This window comes from Trachurus japonicus, chromosome 12 (assembly GCF_045865225.1).
Source record: "Trachurus japonicus isolate A0001 chromosome 12, Traja_1.0".
NCBI lineage: Eukaryota > Metazoa > Chordata > Actinopteri > Carangiformes > Carangidae > Trachurus > Trachurus japonicus.
Window position 1 is genome coordinate 16364723 of NC_140918.1, and position 23071 is coordinate 16387793.

The window sequence follows — 23071 nt, forward strand, 5'->3', positions numbered from 1 at the left end:
GAAGCATCACACAGAGTTTAAGTTTCACTTCTATAGGAGTGTGTTTGGGTCCAGGTGAAGCACCTCTGTGCTGCATGGCTGTGTGTTTAGCTGTGAACTGTGTGAGCTCTGCTCTCTTTCCTGTATGTCAGTGAATCACTGCAGCAGCATGGAGACGTGAGAAAACAGCGCTGGGTTCATGAAACCAGGAACTTTCTTTGCGCTGTTTTCTCTTCCTTTGATTCAGGGACGTTCATGAACTTTAGCTCGTCCACACATTTTGATCTGAAGCGATGGCAACTCGTGCGTTTTCCCTGCTGCTGTGCGGTCTCCTGTGCGTCTCTCTGGCGGCTGATTGGGAGAGTGTGGACACTAATTTTACCTACCTCGGTGATGCAATCGACTACAAGGATCCGTGTAAAGCCGGTACAGTTTCATTTTACGTCCTCCTGTCAGTTTATTGATTAGTTTCTCCCTAATCAAAAAAATATGTTATGCTAATGTAAAGTTGAATGTAAATCTCTGTGATGTGGATTTAAAGCCAGCTAGGCTAAACTGCAAGCTAATGAAAACATTTAAATATATATATATTAAAATCTTTCTCTTTATATTATCTTAATTTAATTTTCAAGCTATTATTAAGCTGTTCAAGAACATAAACAGTTTAGTATCCCACTAAGAGACATTAACATAACTTTTTTTTTTTTTTTTTTAGTTTTATCTAAGTCACAATAGTTTGAGCAACAAACTGTATTTCAGCAAAAGTAAACTGAGGTAAATATGTAAAAGTTTCTTTTAAAAAAGTAGCAAGTAGCTCAAAACTGTAGGCCTATAATAGTGTTTATAATTTGGTCCTTCAGCAAACAGCACTGACCTGAGGACAGTGTTTTCTTAACACAGTAACAGCACAGTGCAGTTATTAGTAATAAAGGCAAAGGTCAGACTGATGGAGAGCGTATGATGTTAATACAATGCACTGCAGGGAGCACCTGCATGTTATGTTACTTTAAATTATTTCATAATCAAACATATAATGTCTTATGTTACATATACAGACCTTATACTATCAGAGATGAAACCAACAGCTCACAAAAAGTGTAAAGTAAAGTAATGTAGCTCTATTACCTTTATTCTACTGCTGTCAAGTGATTTTCAAGCGTGAAAGAGTAGAGGAAGAAATAACAATAAAAACACCTAAAACACAAGTTTAATTCTCACATTATTATTAGTTTACAATTAGAAGCACATCATCGTCAGTATTAGCAACAAAAAGTGTTCAAATATTGAAACCAAAGAATTCATATGATAATTCATTTAGGTGCAGTCTACTGTTCTTCTAGCAGTTGATTATTTATCTTTCGGCAGTGCATCATATTTTATCAGCTGGTCATATGTTTTGTATTTAAATTATTGATCTTCATGGTAACTATAGCAGTTGAATAAATGCAGAGTAAAAACTACAATATTTGTCTCTGAAATGTAGTGAAGTACAAGAATAAAGTACTAGTTGTTAAGTACTTTGATGGTTTTTAAATTATTGGTGTATAGTATGTTTAAGAAAGTCAGGTCAAACATTTAAGTGAGATAATAATAATCTAAATTCAAAAGGAGAACATTCAGCTCACATTACTGTACTGATATCAGGTACATACTGTAGAGCACGCTAGTATGTTAATAACGAATTGTGAATAAAAAGTCAAACGTATCATTGTCAGGAAGCTGAGCAGACTGTCTCTGATTGGTCGAATCCGCCTGCCTTCCCTTTGTAATGAGCCTTCTCAAGTGAATAAGTGAAATACAAGATTTTTTTTTCCACGGTCTAACATACTAAACAGTTAATTTGGTTATTAGGGGCCTCCAGCTGGTTGGGGTTCCTTTTTCATTTGTGACTTCTGAAACTTCCAAAACACACCGTTCTTCTTCTCCGAGGCAGTTGCCTGGAGACTGGAGGTCATTGAGGCCATGCCAGCGCCGTCCTTGGCTGGACGCCGGTGAAATCCCTCTGGCTTCAGGGCATGGGGTGCACACTGCAGGGGTGACAGTCATTTACAGTCACCCTTTGCATGAGTGAATTCACTTCAAAGGCCGACACAGGGCCAGCTACGTCTTTTCATTTGGACTTCCAAAGGCTGTTACATTGCACAGCTAAATGAGTTATTTGATGGGAAATACTCCTGTGAGCTGCTTTCGCTGGATCGGTGCAATATGAAGTCTTGATTTATGCCAAGATGTACATTTGAAGAAAAAAAAAACACAAAATGCCAAGATGGAAGGAGAGGGAGGTTTCAAAATGGCTGTTTTGGAGCAAGAAACATCATCAAGATGCAGAGTAGAGGAGGAGAGGAAGTTTGCTCTAATGTCTCATGGGAAAGAAACTTATTGACTTTAGGTTTTCCCGTTTATTTCAACACAGTCTGTCTGAGCCAGCAGCACGACTTCAGTCCAACTTTCTGTCACAGTCAGTCATCTCCGCTTTTGGCATGTTTAATTTCTCATGATTGCTCATAATTGCATTTCCTTTTCTCCTGATTCCCCGCTGTTCAGGTTGAATTATCTATAATCTAAAACGGAAACATCCTTGTCAGCCATGTTGAGCAGGTAGTCACGCACTAAGTCGCAGCTCTTCACTGTATACTTTCACTCCTTATGTCTTCCTCTTTCTGCACTATGGCTATGACTGTGGATCCCTCTTGTTTGAAAAGGAAACAGCAAGGAGTTACGAGTTTAACCTTTCCTCATCTGTGATGCTTTTTTGAGCATTGATCGCATTGCAATCAATTGACACCATGTTACAGAACAGAACAGATCCCCAAGCTGTCTGACTACTCAACACTCAGGAACTACCATGCTGAGCCAATTGATAGGGCTTAATCAAGGGGCTGACAAACACTATTTTATTTACAGTACTTATTATTATTGTATCAATTTTATTATTGTTATTTATTTTATGGTGCACTTTTAACATGCACTTTATATGTGGACTACTGCTAACCCTACAACAGGTGCCTTAGTGTTTTTATTTTACTCTTTTAATGGACTGGGTTTTCTCCTGTTTTATGTTTATCTAGTAATGTTTTATCTTTAATGTAAGTGAATGTTTCTTGTCGGTGCGTGAAGCCCACTAAAACAAATTCCAATCAACATGTCAGTAAAGTATTGAATCTTAAATCTTGAATCCTGAATCTTAAAATCACAATCTGGAGTTCAAGCACACAGTGGATAATGTTGCTCCAGATGTTTGGTCACAAGTAAATTATTATATAGAGGACAAGACATTTCCTCTCATGATGTTTTTACAGGTGAAGGAATGTATTGTAAAGCTGATAAATGATTTATTGCGATACCTTATCAGGCAGGTAAAGGTCTTTGCTCTGATGTTCATGACCTCACTGGGCTATCCAGTTTCTGAACACTGAAGATGGTTTGCTGCAGGAAATATGCCACAGAAACTCAAAAACAAATTTTGCCTGAAAAAATTACATAAGACACAAATTTAGAAACCAGTGTCGGACTAACTGTAACTCTCCTTGATGACATCTTCCTTCTTGACTTTATTGAGAATGAATCTTGGTAAGGAATTGGGACATGCTTGAATAAAAAGAAAGAAAAAAAAAACAAACTCTTATGACAATAGAGCAGTCATTCTTCAAAATGCTGATTTGTACGTCGCTACATTGTTTGTAGCCGTTCAGCAACATTGCAAAGCCCATCAGCCCCAGTGTGATACAGTCCTGTAAAACATCCTTCACCTTTTAAAATGACAGAGCAGTCAGACAATGTGGCGCAGACTGTATTCAGGAGCTGTGTTTGCTGATCAAACAGACACATGGAGTCCTGTCCTGCACCGAGGAGGAGAAAATATCGCTGATGTTCAGAGATACAGTTCTTTATACTGTATATTTAGCCAGTGAGATGTGTTGATACTGCGTTCACGCACAGAATACATGTTATTTTTGGGTGTAACAACACTTTGCTCTCCTGCCTGGAATTAGATGAGAGGACTGATACCACTCACACACAGGACACAGCTAAAGTTAGCATAAAACAGCTCAACTGCCTGTGTCCAAAGGTTAACAATTGCCTCTAAAATGGACAATTTAATCCTTATTTTTTAAACATGTGCAAATAGAACATGATGTAGCTAGAGAGGGTTGAGGTGCTATTAAGCGGACTTTGTTGCCTTTGGACAGAGCAGGGCTAGTATCCACCTGTTATGTTAAATGAAGCTAACTACTGCTAATTGGCGTAATCCTTAGTTTATTGTTTTACAGAATTTCAGTCTTATGTATACTATCTTCTGTTTCCCTGTGTGTTCATGTTTCTGCTCCAGTTGCTTTTCTGGGAGACATTGCTCTGGATGAAGATGACCTCCGCATGTTCAAAGAGGCCCAAAGCAGTGAGGATGAGCCGCAGACCATCCAGAACAACCAAACAGACTCAGGTATCAAAGCTCGACTAACATGATCAGATACCAGTCACCTGCTGGAGACATCTGTACAGATGTTTCTTTCTATTCTCGTAGAAACTTCTATGAACTTTTAGCTTTCATCAACTTTTATTATATGTATTGTGTTGGCTGTTTTTGTGTGTCTTGTAGATAGACCTGAGTCTGTAATAAAGTTTATACACTGCCAGTGGAAAGTTTGGACACACCTTCTCATTTAATGGTCTTTCTTTATTAGGGCCACGGGCCATCGCACCAGGCACCGATCCCTACAGCTATGACCATGTTATTGTGTGGATTTTTTCTTCCATAATATTATTTTTCATCTTCCGGACGATTTTCGATTCGCTGCTAGATTATACCGTATATCAAAACGTGCAGTTCGATCGGGATCGGTGTGCTATTACTTTTCTCAACAGTTTACGAATTTTTTGCGACGTAAGTCGCGAAAAACTGCGCAAAATGTTTGCATTGTAGTCAATGGGACGGACGGGAAAAAAAGAGCGAAAAAGACCAATCATTGGAGTTTAACACTCGTCTACTGCTCAGGCATACTTTCACCTAGAGACTTCATTTAAACTTTAAACAGTAGACACAAGTCTTGTGTATTGTCGTATTACTCCACGTTTTGATAGGTCATGTAGTTTTTGATCAATCCCTGATCAATGACCATGATCATTTTTGGAGAAATTATGAGATTATAATGGTTGTGTATTGCACGGAATGTTCGTGTCAGAGTGCGTGACATCATCGGTTAGAGTGGGAGAGAGTGAAGAAACATTCTGTATTTTTTCTGGATAAACTGTCAGCACGGCCACAATTTACACTCTACACACATGATTTTTTCAGAATTTGTAAGACAAACTTGTTATCTCTCATGTCATGTGCTCAAAATATCAGAGAGACTTACAGAATTTACAGAATCAGCCTCTGAGTGCGGCCACGTCTGTCTCTGCTCCTCATTGACTCCAATACAAATATTTTCTGAGAGAAGCAGAACGGACCGATGTTTTAAAACTGCCAGCGTCTCCAAAATATTTACTGTAGAAATACCAAATCGTACCACATTTTTCAGGAAGTCCTTAGAGCAACGTTGATCTGTGTTTTGTTCTGATAGGAGTTACCGTTTTGTCACGCTAAGCCTTTTGCGAGACCAGTGCAGAGGCAGAAAATCGCTCTTTTTCTCCACGTTTCTGTCTGCCTCAGCCTGGGGGGCCCCTATCGCCGTGGTAACCACCTCGAGTTGCCGTGGTAATGTCTGATTCTCAGGCCAGAGCTCGTTAACTTCATAAACAATCCACCTGGCGCTCGTTTAAATGTTTATAAAGACAGACACACAGCTAAAGCTCGTAACATGTGTCAAGTCAGTCACACACAGACACACACAGACTCTAGAACCAGCTTCATGTGATTACAGTTACAGACACACACACACATCAAAACACACAGGTAACTTCATGTGATTACACACACACACACACACACACACACACACACACACACACACACACATACACACACACACACACACACACACACACACACACACACACAGGTAACCTAATGTGGTTACAGCTCCTCCATATCAGTGCTTATAGAAAGATGATCATGTGTCTGTCTGATCAGCTCTGTCTTGACCTTAAGATCGTGGGTTTGATTCCTATGTTGACAGAGATGGCAAAACCGGCATTAGCCCCATGGGCCTTTCAAAATTTCCCCAGAGGAAATTTTCTAGTTAGTGTGACTGCTGAAGCAGTCACACTATTGTTCTTCTGTTTGGCCATTTTCTTCCGCCTTTTTACGGTCTTCTTCTAGTCCTTCATACTTTGTGCTATTTCAACAATTCATATATCAAAACGTGCAGCTTTTTTTGAACTTTATCGGCATTACTTTTCTCTTTTTAACTATTTATACTTTTTAAAATATTTAACTTTTTCACAAAAAATCTCACATTCATCAAAGTCTCAACCTCTCTTCTTCACAACTCCACTGTAGTGTAGGCGTTAGGGTGCATGCTTGCCAACCCTAAGATCACTGGTTCGAATCCAAGGGAAGAACTCTTGTTATGTTATGTTGAATTCTGCTCTCCTCCCCCGCCTTCAATTGGTTACAGGTGTTTGTTATCTCCTTGATTACTCGTACCAGTTTGCAGCACATCATCACATTACAATGAATGACAACAGTCTTGAAAGCAGTGTGCTCTCTGTAGCCGAGTGGCAGAGTAAAGGTTTAGTGATCATATGGTCATGGGTTCGATTCCTGTCTCAGTCTTTTCACTTCATTGCTTGACTTTTGATTCCAATTATTCAGCTGTCATTGGACAGTCTTTGATTCCTCATAGTATAAAGCTCATTGTAACTCAGGTTCTCTGTGGCCATATGGTTAGTGCTCAGCCTGAAATTCACAGACATTTTCATTCTAAGTCATTCAAGCTTGACTCTCAAGCTTTCTTGATGTTGACAGTGTGCAGATCATTAACAGACAACAGTCTCTGCAACTGTGTGTGCACCGTGGCCTAGAGGCACAGTGGAAGTCTAATAACCATGAGGATGTGGGTTCGATTCTGACCTTGGTCAAACATTTGTATGGTGATCACAGCTTGCACTATTTGCTAATTCTGCAACAGCGTTCAGTTGCTGTCAGCAGTCACACCATTTCCATTCTTGGAAATGCTTTTTCTAGTTTCTATTACTTTCTACATTGTAGATTAATACTGAATACTTCAAAACTATGAAGGAACAGATATAGAGTTATGCTGTAAACACAAAAGTGTTCATTAAAACAAAAGTTTTCTCTGTCACCTGACCTAAACCCAACTGAGATCCTCTGGGAACTCATTCAAAACTGCTGGAATCGTTCTAGGTGACGAACTCATGAAGCTGATGAGAGAATCAAAAGTGTGCAAAAAGCTGTCATCAAAGCAAAAGGTGGCTACTTCGAAAAATCTAAAATCTAAAGCATATTCTGCTTTGATTAACACTTTTTTGTTTGCTATATGTGTTCCTTCATAGTTTTGACGTCTTCAGTTTGAATCTACAATGTAGAAAGTAATGAAAATAATGAATAAAAACAATAAGTGAGAAGGTGTGTCGTTGTTGTATAAAGGCCTACTATAAAGTAACCTGTGAATATTCTGACTGACTCTCTCTTTTTTAGATCAAATAAGTTGATGATAACAAATGCACATTTTCCATTCACTTGTTGCAGCCAACAGGTCGACCTCCTCCAATGACAGTGTCAGGAGAAAAAGATCTGCAGACAAACTGCGTCGTCTGAGGAGAGCAGCCACCTCCAGGCCTGAGCGAGTGTGGCCAGATGGCATCATACCGTATGCCATCAGTGGGAATTTCAGTGGTGAGTGCTGAATGAGAACAATAAACCCTTCAAAGTGTTTTTACACCGGAGTTTTTGGGCTCCTCTGTGCAGCCAACCTGTGCTTGTTGGCATGTGTGGTGGTTGAGACATCTTGAAACTGTCACACTCTTAAGTCAGAGTTTCCTTTCAGGCAGTCAACGGGCCATTTTCCGTCAGGCGATGCGTCACTGGGAGAAACACACTTGTGTAACGTTTGTTGAGAGGACGACTGAAGAAAGCTACATTGTTTTCACCTACAGGCCATGTGGGTGAGTTAGGAGCTCATTAACCACGTTTAAATATTTATATGTTTCATGTTTTTGTATCTTTCATCTATTTTTTTTTTCTCATCCCACAACTGTTTTGTCTCACTCTCGTCAACATCACTTCCAGCAGCAGCAGGCAGCTGTTTAAACAAGTTACTCTTGGCTAAGTTCAGCAAATTTACAAGGTGTTGATATGTCAGTGAGGTGCTCACAGCTTGTTCCCACTTTACAAATGAAACAGAACAGAAATAAACAGAAGGCACTGCAGAAAAATTACCGCAAAGAATCTTAAATGAACCCTTAAACCCACAATAACACCTTTAATATTCTCAAACAGCAAAGAGTCAGTGTTTGCTCTGCAGGGGCTGCAGGATGCGGCCCTGACCCGTGTCGTCCTCTGCAGGTGTTGCTCTTACGTGGGAAGGAGAGGTGGCGGCCCTCAGGCCATCTCCATAGGGAAGAACTGCGACAAGTTTGGCATCGTGGTGCACGAACTCGGCCACGTGATCGGTTTCTGGCATGAACACACGCGTCCGGACCGAGACGAGCATGTAAGCATCATCAGAGACAACATCCAGCCAGGTACTGTTACTGAATAAGCGTGAATGGATGTGCGTGCTCACTGAACGCTCCAGATGTTTTTCTTTGCATTTAGTCCAGTGACTGTCTGTCTGTGAATAGGACAGGAGTATAACTTCCTGAAGATGGAACCAGGCGAGGTCGACTCTCTGGGGGAAGTGTACGACTTTGGCAGCATCATGCATTATGCAAGGAATACATTTTCCAGGTTGGTGTTGTATGATGCTTTGTTATTCTTCGCATTTTTTCTTCATGCTAAACAGACTGTGGGGATTTCGCCTCTTGTTATTTCCCTCTTGAGAGTTTACTGAGAATGCAGGCTTTATTTTTAGCTCTACCCTGGCTCACATTAAGAGGCCATTAAACAGCTCCACTGGGGCAATTACTGGAAATATGCCCTGCTCAATAGTCTAATTGTCGAGCACTGGTGATTCACTCTGTCCGCTCCATCTGTATATTTGAACTGACAATATACTGTACAGTGCACCAGCCTGCATCTCTAACTAGACCATTATAGCAACTATCATTGCTTCTGACTGAAACTATACGACATATTCCACTGATAAAAGTCCTGCTCAGTATTTAATGCTGTGTTTACTGTCACTGCAGAGAAGCATCATCGACATCAAATCCAGCTCAACCCATGTGAAAGAAATCTCCCAATGTGTCACTAATATCCTGCTGCATTATCAGCTGAGCTACTACACTGACCTGGTGTTTGTCCCTTTATTCAGCTCTGCTAAACAAGCTCTATAGGAAACCTCAGGGATTTGGTCCTTTATTGTCACAGAAACGGTTTCACACTAGTCTCCTTTTCATTTCTGTCTCGTGCATGTTGTTGCCCCGTTGCTTTTCTCTGTGCTTTGGTGTTTTTACCTCCATCACCGCTCTGCTGGTCTGGGTCATGGAGGAAAGCCAAGCTAAATAAAGGCCTGGCAGTTCAGGCTTTGTTGAACAATTTGGGCTGGAGTGGCCTTTTTCTCTGGCATTCAGGAGTGGGCTCCACTGAGCCGGCTGGCACCGGCAAAAGGCCCCATTCAGAGCGCTCTGTTTGCACATGCCTGTCATTCATGGGCGCATCACCATGGGAACTGAGCAAGAGTGAGCTCCAAACCCAGTGAGAGATTATCAGAATCAATAAAGTATCAAGGTGCTGAAGATCAGTCTTGTTGAAAACGTCATTGAGCTTCATCGGGCTCATTTGTGCTAGAATCAATTTTGGAATCATTAGATCATTTTGATCTTCTCTGACAAATGAACTGCTCACGTTTTATGATTTGTCTGAATCAGAGGAGTCTTCTTAGACACAATCTCGCCCCGTTACGATGTCAATGGAGCCAGGCCGGTGATTGGACAGAGGACCAGGCTCAGCAAAGGGGACATAGCACAGGCCCGCAAACTCTACAAATGTGCAAGTACGTAAGATTCTTAGGATGTGTAGAAAACATCAGCACCCATCGATTACAGCTGTCAAACAGAACCACATCTCGACTCTTTAGATCTTTTATCATTGTCAAAGCCAATTATAGGAGTGAGTTGTGTTGTGTTGTTGTGACAGAGTGCGGGGACAGTCTGCAGGAGAGCGCCGGAAACTTCTCCTCTCCTGGTTTCCCCAACGGCTACTCAGCGTACGCTCACTGTGTCTGGAGGATTTCTGTCACTCCTGGAGAGAAGGTGAACGACATCTAACAAGTTATAACCCTTCACACACAAAACGACTGTATGAATACCTTACTTTCCTAAATTCACTCATATTCTCCGAATCCTACAAGCTGTAATTTAATTTAAAAACTTCATCCGTCATCTAACCAGAACACTTTAAAACCTCGAGTTGGTTGTGATATAATTACAGAAAAAAACATAATGAGAAAGGAAATAGCATCCACTGATCATGCAGGGCACTTCATTGATTGTTTATGTGGTTAATGTGGAAATTGATGGTAATCATGGATAAGTGAACGTATCATCTTACAGATTATTTCCTTTCTCAATCCTTTGTTTCATCTGCTCAGTATATTCCATGTTATTTTGATGGATAACCGTATGACAGTGCAGAAATATAAAAACTGATGTCCTGATGTTTAAGATATCTCCATACTCTCACCCACCCTCTGTCTGCCTCTTATGTCTGTGTGTCTCTCCCAGATTGTTTTGAATTTTACCTCCATGGACCTCTTCAGGAGTCACCTGTGTTGGTACGACCACGTGGAGGTCCGAGACGGGTTCTGGAGAAAAGCTCCACTGAAAGGTCTCTAAACCTTGACTGGCAGTTAGACTCCCCCTCTTTCTGTGTCCCTACATCCTCAGACAGTTTCATGTATCGTGTCGTGCGCTTTGGCAGGTCGTTTTTGTGGCGACACCCTTCCAGATCCAATCATCTCCGCTGACAGTCAGCTGTGGATTGAATTCAGAAGCAGCAGCAGCTGGGTCGGCAAAGGCTTCTCAGCCGTTTATGAAGGTATTTCATCTATGGTGCTGATCGTACGTGTTCATAACCAGTACCACATCCTCATTGTGAATCGTCAGCCGTTTGCTGCAGGTTTTTACATCTGATTTCAATGCGTAACGTCAACTCCTGAACTGAAATAGAGGAAATTAGTCACAATTGTCTCCTCCTGTGCAGCCATCTGTGGAGGAGAGGTGAAGCGGGACAGCGGCCAGATCCAGTCACCCAATTACCCAGATGACTACCAGTCCAATAAAGACTGTGTGTGGAGGATCACTGTGGCAGAAGGTTACGATGTCGGCCTCTCGTTTCAGTCCTTTGAGGTAAAACCGCCTTTACTCTCAACAGATGTTTGAACATTTTCTATGATTTCTGTTATTGTCCCATGTCAAAGCCTGAATTTGCACATCTTTACAGTGTATTTGTTTGTGATAACCTGCATCTTTGTCCTCTATTGCTCATCTTTTGTCAGGTTCAGCAGTTAAACTGGTATTGCAATCTTTAGTATTATCCTGTCTTGACTATTGCCCAATAATATGGTCTAGCGCCTCAAAACAAGACTTACAAAAACTCCAAATCACACAGAGAATAGAGCAGCACGACTCGCTCTCCGCTGCTCTGCGAGGAGTAGTGTAGAGGGGATGCATGGAACGCTGTCTTGGATGACAGTAGAACAAAGATTCGCTTATAGTTTGGTCACATTTTGTTTAATATTTATCATGTGGGAAAACCTAATAATTTGTTGTTGCAGCTTCAAACTACTAATGATAGGCATGGCTATGCAACCAGGCATGCCTTGAGTGCTCATTTTACCCTGCCTCTACCAAGAACTGAGGCACTTAGGAGAACTGTAATGTATAGAGCAGTGACGTATTAGAATCAGCTCCCACCATATATATCAACATTGAAAATAAATGGAGATTCACAAAGAAAATAAAAGAGGCCATTATTAGTAAAGAACTTAGATTTTTCTAAGGTTTTGAAAAGTCAAAGTTGTTTTTTTTGTTGTTTTTCATTTATTTAATTCTGTAATTTATTGTATTATGTCTTGATTGTCACGTATGAGTGTCTGGACCCCAGGAAGAATAGTCCTTACCAAGGTGAGGACTAATGGGGATCCATAATAAAACAAAACTAAAACTAAACTATTGTAATGTGCACCTCACTGTCTTTGCTGCGACTGCAGATTGAGAGACACGACAGCTGCGCCTACGACTACGTGGAGGTGAGGGACGGCAGCTCAGAGAGCAGCCCTCTGCTCGGCCATTTCTGCGGCTACGACAAACCAGACGACATCAAAAGCAGCTCCAACCAGCTCTGGCTGAAGTTTGTATCTGATGGATCGGTCAACAAAGCCGGGTTTGCAGCCAACTTTTTCAAAGGTATGTTGTTGTTCTTGTTGTTTCCAGACTGAAGTTTTGCAGAAGATGATGCGAATTGTCTATTTTTGATTTTGCCAGAGATGGACGAGTGCTCCAGACCTGACAACGGCCACTGTGAGCAGCGCTGTCTGAACACACTGGGCAGCTACAGATGTGCCTGTGACCCTGGATATGAGCTGGCAGCCGACAGACGCAGCTGTGAGAGTGAGTGCAGAGTATAACTCCACATCCTTTCATAACACATACACACACCCAACATTAGACTGCTATTATTTGGAAATATCAAGTTAAGCTGGTTGAAGCATCAGCTGCTGCCCTCGTGTGACCAACTCCTCTCACTGCAACACACATTGATCACACACTTTGCCTGACGTCCATCAGTTTGCTGCAGGTCTGTCCATACACTTCTCACCTGAAAACCGTCAATCACTAGTGTTTCTACTTCTGTAGCTGCAAATATAGCATCAAACCCCAAACCTCCACCTCAGCATCGACCTTTAGGCCCTAAGAACTCTACATACCTCACATTTATATAATAATCGACTCCACATGAGGAGGCAGCTGATTCAGCTCTCTGACAGACGGGCTTGAGGACCGCAGCTGGGAAACATCGACTCTGGCAATAAATTAATTAAAGTCAAAGTTATTTTTGTCATCAGAATGGATGAACACTTAAAAGTTACACACTTTACACATTTTATGTGCTGCATTAATGCTCTTCTCAAGTGTTTCCAGTGCATGTGTTCGTGATAAACACAGATGTTTCAAGAGAATCACATGATGATATCCTTCTCCCAGGAAATGCTCGATTCTCTGGTAGTTTCGTCTTTTACCACAAGGGAGCACCACATCCTCACTGTAGCTTCTCTGTGAGCTTTGTCAGTCAAACCGCATAAATGGAGAATTACACATTTCTCCAGCTGGATTTGGTGCATTCACTGATATTAGAAAAGATATTGAAATTTATTCTAAAGTGACTGATGCAATTCCAGCCCTACTACTTCCTATTACAGTTTCACTTCACTTCTTGGTGTCATTTTGTTTAATCTTGTATTTCAAGAGCTCATCTTTGTCTTCACTTAAAAGAATAGTTCACCCAAAATTCAAATTTGCAAAACTATTTGCAGAACTATTCCTTTAAAGAAAAAGTTAGAAATTACAAAACCCATTTCTGAATTTCCTAATTCACACATGGGTTTTGTAATTTATGTGATGCAAGTGTCTATCTTTGACTCTTCCACCACTAAAATCAGTGTTTTCTCCCACCAGCAGCTGCCTGTGGTGGGTTCATCACCAAGCTGAACGGCTCACTCACCACCCCCGGCTGGCCCAAAGAATACCCACCAAACAAGAACTGTGTGTGGCAGCTTGTGGCGCCCATTCAGTATCGCATCACTCTGGCGTTTGATGTGTTTGAGACCGAAGGGAATGATGTAAGTACACGATCGTAAAGACTGTTTGTGATGTATTTCTGCTCAGGGGAATATATCACAGTCTTTCTGCAGACAGTTCATTCAATAACATGCTAACGTTCCTCCTTTGTCCTTGGTAAGTAAAATCTTCTAGTGTTTACCATCAGGTGTGTAAATATGATTATGTGGAGGTGCGCAGCGGGTTGAGTTCGGACTCAAAGCTTCATGGGAAGTTCTGTGGAGCAGAGAAACCCGAGGTCATCACCTCCCAACAAAACAACATGAGGATTGAGTTCAAGTCGGACAACACGGTGTCCAAGAGGGGCTTCAAGGCTCACTTCTTCTCTGGTAAGTCTCACTGAGTCAAATATTTTGGAAGTGTTGAGGAGGGAAATATTGAGTGTTATGTAATACGTCCAGATGTGGAACACTAAAAAAGACAAAAACCATCACCTCATTATGAAAACAAAGTAGGCAGCTTTCTGCCATAATGAGAAAAACGGACTTCATGTGGAACTAAAACTTTAAGTTTTACACAAAATAAGTACATTTTAAATAAATATTCTTTTACATTCAAAATCAAATAGAACATTTTTCATTTACATTTGATATAGACATTGTTTCTAAGTTGTCTGAGCAGTGCTGCTTCTTCAAGGCAGACTGGAAGATACAGTGACTCGGTATCGGAAAGTGACCCTGGCCGGCTAGCTAGCATGCTACAGTAGCTTCAGTAGAAAACAAAGAGACTAAACCAAGAGGGATGATGAACTCTTCAAACTAGCAAGTAAACAGCTGTTAATTCTAATGTTACCTATGGAACAGTCATAAAAATAAGAATAATGTATAAATATTTTTTGGGCTGTTCAGCCTTTTAATTGATAGGACAACTGTAGAGAGACAGGAAATGGGGGACAGACAGGGGGAATGACGTGCAGCAAAGGGCCACCAGTGGAATAGAACCAGGGTGCCTGCTCTACCCACTGAGCTCAACGATGTCCCCATGTAGCTGTTTTAATGCTTCATTAGTATTTATTATATTGTATTGATAATTCATTTGTGATCTCATGGAGTCAAACCCACACTCGTGGATATTTCATCCTTCCCTCCACACTGAACCAGCACCTTTTTACCCAAGAAATGTTGTTTTCTAAAACAGCCGTCAGAAAGAATATATTTGATATCTGCTCTTTTCAAAAACACAAACGTAGAGGATACCCAGGAGATAGTTTGCTGACCTGTTGGTGTTTAACGCAGCAGATTCTTCCATCTCGAAGAGCACAGACAACCTTTGTGTCTGCACTCAGCAGCAGAGCCTAAAATGTCTAAAATGTTAACTCAATATGTTCTCCAAGTTTACCACAGCCTGTTGCGATTCACATGTTGCTGTGCAAAGGAATTCTGAATTAAAATAACTGAAACGTCGACAGATATCGACGAGTGCTCCAAAGACAATGGAGGCTGCCAGCACGAGTGTGTGAACACCTTCGGAAGCTACAGCTGTCAGTGTCGCAGCGGCTTCCAGCTGCACGACAACAAGCACGACTGCAAGGAAGGTACAGTACAGTATGTGTCTCCACTGTCCTTCATCTGCAGGATTTAAAGGGTCGGTTCGTAAATTACACAATGTTGAGAATAAGCAGACCTCAATTATGGCCTTTGGAGGTTGAGTTTGAGGCCATCAGGAGATACAAGGTGGGTCCTTGCTTTCTCCCATGTGGCCACGTTACTTTACTTTTACTTTACTTTATTGTTTTATTGTACGTGGACAGTCCCAATTAATCAACTGCATTAAATACAGTAAAAAGGGCAGCTTTAGCCAGCATGGCTAATATCCTGCTGTAGTCTCCGGCCAGATGACAATGGGCATCCTAAAAAAACAACAACAACAATATATTACAACACAATGATTAAAAAGAATCAATAGGGAAAGGATAGAGCAGGTAGGCATCAGTACAATCATGCAAAGACAGCACATAGAAACATACAAGAGCAGCACATGCAATATACCAGTAATCACACACAATAGGCTACATCAGCACATACTGTACTACACATTCTGGGATGCAGACAGACAGGGGTGCATGCAGACATCACATAGACAGATAAAACACAGACAGGCAGCATGATCATGACGCAAATAGCACAATATCTTAGTGGGTACAGGTGTAATTATGAGTAAGCCATGTTTTTAGTTTGGATGTAAAAGTACAGTATGTATGTATTTCTTTAATATGGGTGGGAAGTGAGTTCCAATTTTGTAATGCTTTAACAGAAAATGATAGCTGGCCAAATGTACTTTTCCTGAATGGGACTGTTAAGTCACCACGAGTGGCGCTTCTACTACTACTCAACATCATATTTTTTATACATACTGTAGATCAACTTGTGCATAAGGAAATACTTACATTGCCTGAGTGTTGAAGGCTCTACTTTTGATTTTCTTTTTATGATGCATTGTCCAGGAAAAATGCTCCAGGGGAAACATGTGAGCACTAAGTGACGCAACTTCATTGTTTTTATTTTCAGCCGGCTGTGATTTTGTTGTAAACAGTGTGTCAGGCATCATCAGCAGCCCCAACTGGCCCGATAGATACCCCAGCAAGAAGGCCTGCACCTGGTCTGTGACCACAACCCCGGGCCATCGAATCATGCTTGTATGTTAATGAGTGTTTTTTTGTTTTTTATTATTATTATTATTATATTGTGAAAGTGAAGATTTTTCAAACAGACAACAGCCGATCAATGTCATCCATGGCTTTTAAAAATGAATTTCAGGTGTTCAATGACATCGACATGGAGGCTCATCTGGAGTGTGCCTACGACCACCTGGAGATCTACGACGGGCGAGACACCCGTGGACAGAGCCTGGGACGTTTCTGCGGCACCAAGAAACCTTCTCCGGTCGTTTCCAGCGGCAACAAAATGTTCCTGCGTTTCTACTCGGACAACTCGGTGCAGAAGAGAGGCTTTGAGGTTTCACACAGAGCAGGTGGGCAAAGCAGCAGCAGCAGCAAAAGGAAGGTTATTGTTTCTGAGTTGTATGAAAAAGACTCTCTCCCAAAAATGGGACATTTACAACCAGGGGTTTGTTTTCTGTTGTGTTTAGAAAGCTGCATTCTTTCCTCACTTTTACGAGTTGCTCCTTTTGACCCTTTAATTTTGTGGTTGTGGATTCCCAGAATGTGGAGGAAGTCTTAAGGCCGAGGTCAAGACAAAAGATCTGTACTCTCATGCACAGTTTGGAGATAACAACTACCCTGGTGGCTCTGACTGTCTGTGGGTGGTCACTGCTGAGAAGGGTTACGGAGTGGAGATCGTCTTCCAAGTGTTTGAGATCGAGGAGGAGGCCGACTGCGGCTACGATTACGTGGAGCTGTACGACGGCGCTGACATCAAGTCTCCGAGGCTGGGCAGATATTGTGGATTAGGGGTGAGAGGCTAAAAATATCAGGCTTGTGTAGTAAATGGAGCTCAAACTAACTTTCTGCTTCATAAACCGTCTCCTCTTGCCTCTTTTCTTCAGGCTCCAGAGGAGGTCTACTCAGCTGGAGACGCCATCGTTTTAAAGTTTCACTCAGATGACAGCATCAATAAAAAAGGCTTTCATGTGCGCTACACAAGCACAAAGTTCCAGGACACGTTACACGCAAGCAAGTGACTTTTGCCCCAAATCTAAATGGAGACTTCCTCCCTAACATTTGGTCGCACACACCCTTCTCCAGAGGAGAAATGAATGCATGGATTGAGACCACAAACACCAACACACATACTTTATCTGCTAGAAAGAGCGAAGCCATGCAGAGAAATAACATCTCTACTCTTTCTCATTATGTAGCTATATAGGATGAAAGGTAAGGATTAGTTTGAAGTGATTATCATGTTGAGTAAATCCAGTCACGCCACTTGTAATGAGCTGATTACATCATAACACTGTGCTAAGATATAAAATGTATATATTGTGATATAGTTTGCGGTTTTTTTAATCATGATTTCAACTGTGTCACTTTTTGCCGTCTGAGGTTTAAAGCTTGGTCACTTCTAATGAAAGTAAAGCACTTTTCTGTATCATATCAAAATCCATATGATGATTATAGCCTAAGTATGAAAGAAATATTTTACGTCAGAGTTGAATTATTTAATATTTCTTTCTGACCTGTCTGTGCTTTTCTTTAGTTTTTGGATTTCCTTACAGTACATTAATATAGTTCCCTGACATTTTTTAACAGACGAAATTAGCACCTCGTACTTTAATATATTGAATATTTTTTTCCCCTTTTTACAGTAGGCTACATTGAGCCTAAAGAGCAGATAAAAATCTTATTTTTCGATTGTCCCAATTTGCTCCTGTGATGTAGACGTGTACTCCAGGGTGTGTAAGTGCACGATGACATCACTTGTTTACAGGAGTGAGAGACGACACCTATGACACACTTAGTCCTACCCATTATTGATGATGGGTGTAGTCAAAGAAGCAACTTTAAACTTCAATCTAAAAATGACTGGCTGTTTTCAGGCTGGTATTAGAGGCGCCCTGTGAAGTTTCCTTCTAAACAAACAAAGTTTTGTTTACATTCATTCTCAACTCACCACGTGTGTGTATCTTGAAAGTCTGACAAATGCATGCAACATTTTTCTTTCTTATAAATCACTTTTGAGTGAGGCAATGTTTACATCCACGTTTGGAGTCTTCTTCACTGCCTTTATTGATGTGTTGCAGTATTTCTATGAATGTTACTGCCGCCAGTGCAACAGCATGAAACTAACCATAACGTGTGTTGTATAATCAGCTTTTTTACGCATGTGCACGTGCATCCTCATTTAAGTATGATGCAAACAAAGACAGGGACCTGCTTGTAAAAATGCTGCTTCTTTGCCTCTAGTGGCCAAAAACTCCACAGGGCACCTTTAATTTAAACTATATAGTATTAGAGCTTCAGCATTCGCAGTACATAATGAAATGGTTCTGACGTTTTATTTATTTTCACAGAGGATTAATAAGAACTCTTTTGGAAAATAATTTTCAAGTAATACTTTTATTAAAATGTTACCCATACAACTGTATTTGGTGTTGGGTGCCACTGAGCTTGGATCAGCAAAGTAGATATACAACACACAGCTGGTATAATAAATTCATCAAGCACAGCAAGTACAAAGTAAATATCCAAAATTATAACTCACATATAAAACACTCATGATGCTTTCATGTATGAATTATTATCTGCTTCAAGCACCTCTTATCAAAAAGTGAACATTTTCCCAAAGCTCCTGAACGCACCAAAAACATTAGTTAGTCTGATATGACACTTTAAAGTGAACGAAATCATGATGTACATTTTTTTCAAAATGTAGAGGAAAAAAAAATCACAGTATTAGGCCTAAATGATATATGTTTACTTAAAGTTATTAGTGTGTCATGCACAAACAATCATTGAATTACAAAAGTAGCACTTTTTCACAATAGTCAGGTTACCAGAGTTTCACATCCTTCACTGAAGCACAGCTTCTCTGACATGAAATGTGTGGCTGCAGATCCAGTCTACATACTGAACTATGTGTCACATGAAAAACACATGTGTTTTTATATCTTATTGCACAAATACAAATACAATGTTGTATCAAATTCTGTACACTATAAAGTATGTTGTGTTTCTTTCTGATATGCCATTTGATTTCATTCTAACTTTCACCCTTTTGTTACCATTTTTCCCAGTTTGTTAAATCTTTGGCAAGAAAACTTTGAGAGGCTCGTTTTCATGCACTTTATCCAGGAAGCCCAGGTTGAAGTATGGATACAGTGTCTCAGAGAAGTTCTCCCTAAAGGTGTACAGATGTGTCATGCTCTCTGCATTATAAAAGGACACCAGGCCCCTCTTGTAGTCCAGATACACCCCGATCCTGGCCAGTGGCTCCTCCAGGGACAGGACAGTGGGAGGCGTGGTGCCAGCCATGTACTGAACCCCATAAGAGAGGGAGAGGGTCCAGAAGCCGTTGGCTGGCAGGGCTTTGATGACTCCCTTCCGGGGCACTGACTCTCGGGCCACCCCCACGGTCCAGACTGTGCTGCTGTAGACTTCGATCTCCCAGTAGTGGCGTCCGTGGGTGAAGCCCTGGCTCCCGAGCAGGGACAGGGCGGCGTTGAACCTGTAGGGGTTGTCCTGCACCGTGTGGTTAAAGGTCTGGTAGCGAACACAGGTGAGGGAGGAGGTCAGGCTGAGCCAAGGGTTGGCTGTGCTGGAGTTAAATGTGATGGCTGCAGGAACTAAAAACAAGAAAATTATGAGATTAAAAAACAGATTAAAAAAAAAAATGTTATGTTTAAATGATCAGCATGTGTTTCTGTGTACTTCAGACAAAGACAGAGATGAGGCCACCTGGGTAAATGCTTCCTTTCATGGATTTCCACACCCTGTACTGCAGGGGCCCTGCAAACCGACCCTCGCACAGACTGGGCGGTGTAAACGCAGGTTTCTCAAACTTCAGCGACGGCCTGCCAACAAAAGCAAAGTCCAAACAATGAGCGCGGACAAAAAAATTAAAAATGATCCAAGTTAAACCAGCTGGACTTTTCCCACACTCACCTCTGCAGCAGGACTTTGATGCTCTGAGATGAGACACGGGAATAAACACAGGAAAAGACAAACAAAGATCGATGATTAGTCTTGTTGTATCAGAGAGAAGAGAAAGCTTTTTCCACATTACATCAACGTCTGAGCTCAGTCTATCCCACCCTGTGGGATCTCCCTGTGGCTGGGGAAAGTCCCGCAGCCATGGCCAGAATAAATGCCTAAAGTGAACTTCTTATCCTGCAGATCAAGGAGTGAGATCATTGGCCTACATCCTGTCTGCACTCCCTGCGAGCAACTCTTTTGTTATTAGAAAAGTAGTGATATTTCAAACATTATTGTACATGAAGATGACATTTCTGGCCATTTAATTTCAGAGCAGTGTGTAACCTAAAATAGGAAAGCTCTTTACTTATTCTGGCTTCAGTGTCATGCATGTATTTTTGGAAACAACAAAAGTCTAAAATCATAAGGTCAGCATTTTTTTTTCAAAGCTGACTCATGATGTGGGTAATAGCTTCCAGATGGACAGTTTTGTATTGAACTGAACTCACTCGCAGCAGAGTGAACGGGTCCTGCTCCAGCAGCTTCTCCTCGATCTCGTGGACGGCTCTCTGCAGCCGGGAGATCTCCACACACAGCAGGGCCTTGTGCTCGTCCAGGCGGATCAGCTCCCTCCGCTCCTCCGTCTTCAGCTTCACCTGCAGCAGTTTCTCCTCCTGGTACAGGAACTGGTGCAGGTCGCTGAACTGGGCCTCGATGCGCTGCTTGAGGTCAGCGGTGTGCTCCTGAGTGGGTGAAATATGAGAGACATTTGCAATGCCAGGAGTGAAACCGTGAAAGTATGAGATCTGGGAGAATTTGAAAGAGCTGTGCATGTAATGCCTTTTTCTTCCATTTGCAGAATCTTTTGTGAATCTGTTTTATTCTTTCAGTATAAATTGGGATAAATTGAACATATATGAGGTTGCAGGCACAATGATATATATCCTGAAATCCTCTCACCTTCAGCTTTTTCACCTCTTCCTCGGCCTCTCTGTCATACTGCAGAGCTGTGTTGAGCTCAGCTTTGAGAGAATCCATGGAGCTGTTCAGAGACGCCTGACAGGACAGAGACACAACATCAGTGCACGCTGAACTTTTCACTGCACACTCATTGCTTTAACAATGACCAGTTGTTTTTTTATGCACAAGACAAAAAAGCAGATCCAGATAAAATCCCACCACCATTAAGAGAAAGACATAAGCACCGACCTTTCATAAATGCACAGAGCCATGACTGATACAGTATGCAGCCACAGGTTGTGTCATAATATAAATATGTTGTTGTTGTTCACCCACTTCCTGAGAGGAAAGCAACACACACTGTTACATTTAAAGCAAATCTTTTACGTGAGGCAAAGTGAACTCACCCTGTACTTCTGTTCAGCCTCCTGCACACACACCATGGTGTGGTTTCTGTGCTCCTGAGAGACACCACACACCAGACACACCAGCTCCTGGTCTTCGTCACAGTACAGCTTCAGCTCCTCTCTGTGTCTGCTGCAGCGGGGGACCGGGGCCGGAGCCCTCTCTGCCACGCCAACATCTGCCAGGAGGGCTCCGGTCCCGCTCTCCTCCAGGCCGTGACAGTAGCTCTCCACTATGTTGGCAACAATGCGGTTGGGCCTGTAGCTCTGTCCGGGGTACACCTTCCTGCACTGAGGGCAGGAGCCCGAGCCCCCCTGCCCGGAGCCCCTGGGTCCCGTCCAGTATCCCTCGATGCAGCCCCGGCAGAAGGTGTGATCGCAGGGCAACGACACCGGCTGCTTGAAGAGATCCAAGCAGATGGAGCAGGTCAGGTCTCTGCTGATTCTGTGAGCTGAGCTTTTGGGGACTTGTCCAGCTACAGGAGGCTGCCGCAGCTTTTCCATGGCTGTTTGCACAGCAAAGTCTCCTTCCTTTGGTTTCCAATTCTTCTTTTCTGGCTTTATCCCCTGGTTTAGTCTTTCCAAGTTCTGCAGATAAACTGTTTGGATTTTCTTCACTTCTTTCTGAGTCTTGCTCATTCCTCTGCCTTGATTGTTTTCCTTTGTTCCTTTGACTGTACAGCCGGACTTCTACGTCCTTCCTCTCCTGCAGAGTGTGGCCGTTTTCCCTGGCCTCCAGTCTTCCTGTTGACTGTGGGGAAATGGAGGGGGTGGTGCAAAAGCAGCCTCAGCCTCTCATATCCTCAGCAGATAGTAAAGGCACTTCAATGCACCCCCCTTTTCCCTCCAGAGTGACATCACATCTTAGTCAGGAAACCGAGGCGGACCGTGGATATTTTATCTTTGCAGTGTTTTGTTCAGACTCTGGGCATTATCTCATAGAAACTCTTGCTTTGCTAAACTCTTAATCTGCTGTAGATTAACTACAGAAAAATCTAAATCCACAGTATGTGACTTTGCGTGTGTGCAGATGGGTGTGTGTGCATGTGTGGGTGTGTATACCAGAAATGTGTGGGCTGTAACAGATTTCCTGCTTCTTTTTATGGCAAGGATTTCTGCCTATGAAGTAATCATTGTCAATGAGGGGTAAACAAAATCATTAAGAGATTTATACAAAGACAAAAAAAAGGCCAGCAGGAAGAAAAGTCGATCGACTGCAGACATCCTGTGAGCTCCC

The 23071-nt window shown here is 41.9% G+C and overlaps 2 protein-coding genes across 3 annotated transcripts; one reads left to right on the forward strand and one right to left on the reverse strand.

Annotated features, from left to right (window-relative positions):
* Window positions 1–90: 90 nt before the first annotated feature.
* Window positions 91–18899, forward strand: LOC146977360 (bone morphogenetic protein 1-like). 2 transcript variants are annotated; one of them, XM_085793531.1, is made up of 20 exons: window positions 91–405; window positions 4310–4420; window positions 7631–7777; window positions 7929–8046; window positions 8447–8625; window positions 8725–8830; window positions 9913–10037; window positions 10181–10296; window positions 10768–10870; window positions 10964–11080; window positions 11246–11391; window positions 12255–12450; window positions 12529–12654; window positions 13723–13883; window positions 14030–14210; window positions 15290–15415; window positions 16389–16516; window positions 16638–16851; window positions 17042–17292; window positions 17386–18899. In XM_085793531.1, the coding sequence occupies exons 1-20, from the start codon at window positions 273–275 to the stop codon at window positions 17518–17520; spliced, it is 2919 nt and encodes a 972-aa protein (XP_085649657.1). In that variant the 5' UTR covers window positions 91–272; the 3' UTR covers window positions 17521–18899. The 2 variants fall into 2 exon arrangements, with proteins under 2 accessions (XP_085649657.1, XP_085649656.1); XM_085793530.1 differs by having other exon boundaries at window positions 158–405; window positions 13720–13883; window positions 17386–17750.
* Window positions 18900–19474: 575 nt separating this feature from the next.
* On the reverse strand, window positions 19475–22644 carry trim69 (tripartite motif containing 69). The gene is made up of 6 exons (XM_085793532.1): window positions 21838–22644; window positions 21431–21526; window positions 20980–21213; window positions 20441–20463; window positions 20234–20349; window positions 19475–20121 (listed from the first exon to the last, which is right to left on the reverse strand). Exons 1-6 carry the CDS (start codon window positions 22471–22473, stop codon window positions 19577–19579), a joined length of 1650 nt encoding a protein of 549 aa, XP_085649658.1. The 5' UTR covers window positions 22474–22644; the 3' UTR covers window positions 19475–19576.
* Window positions 22645–23071: the final 427 nt, after the last annotated feature.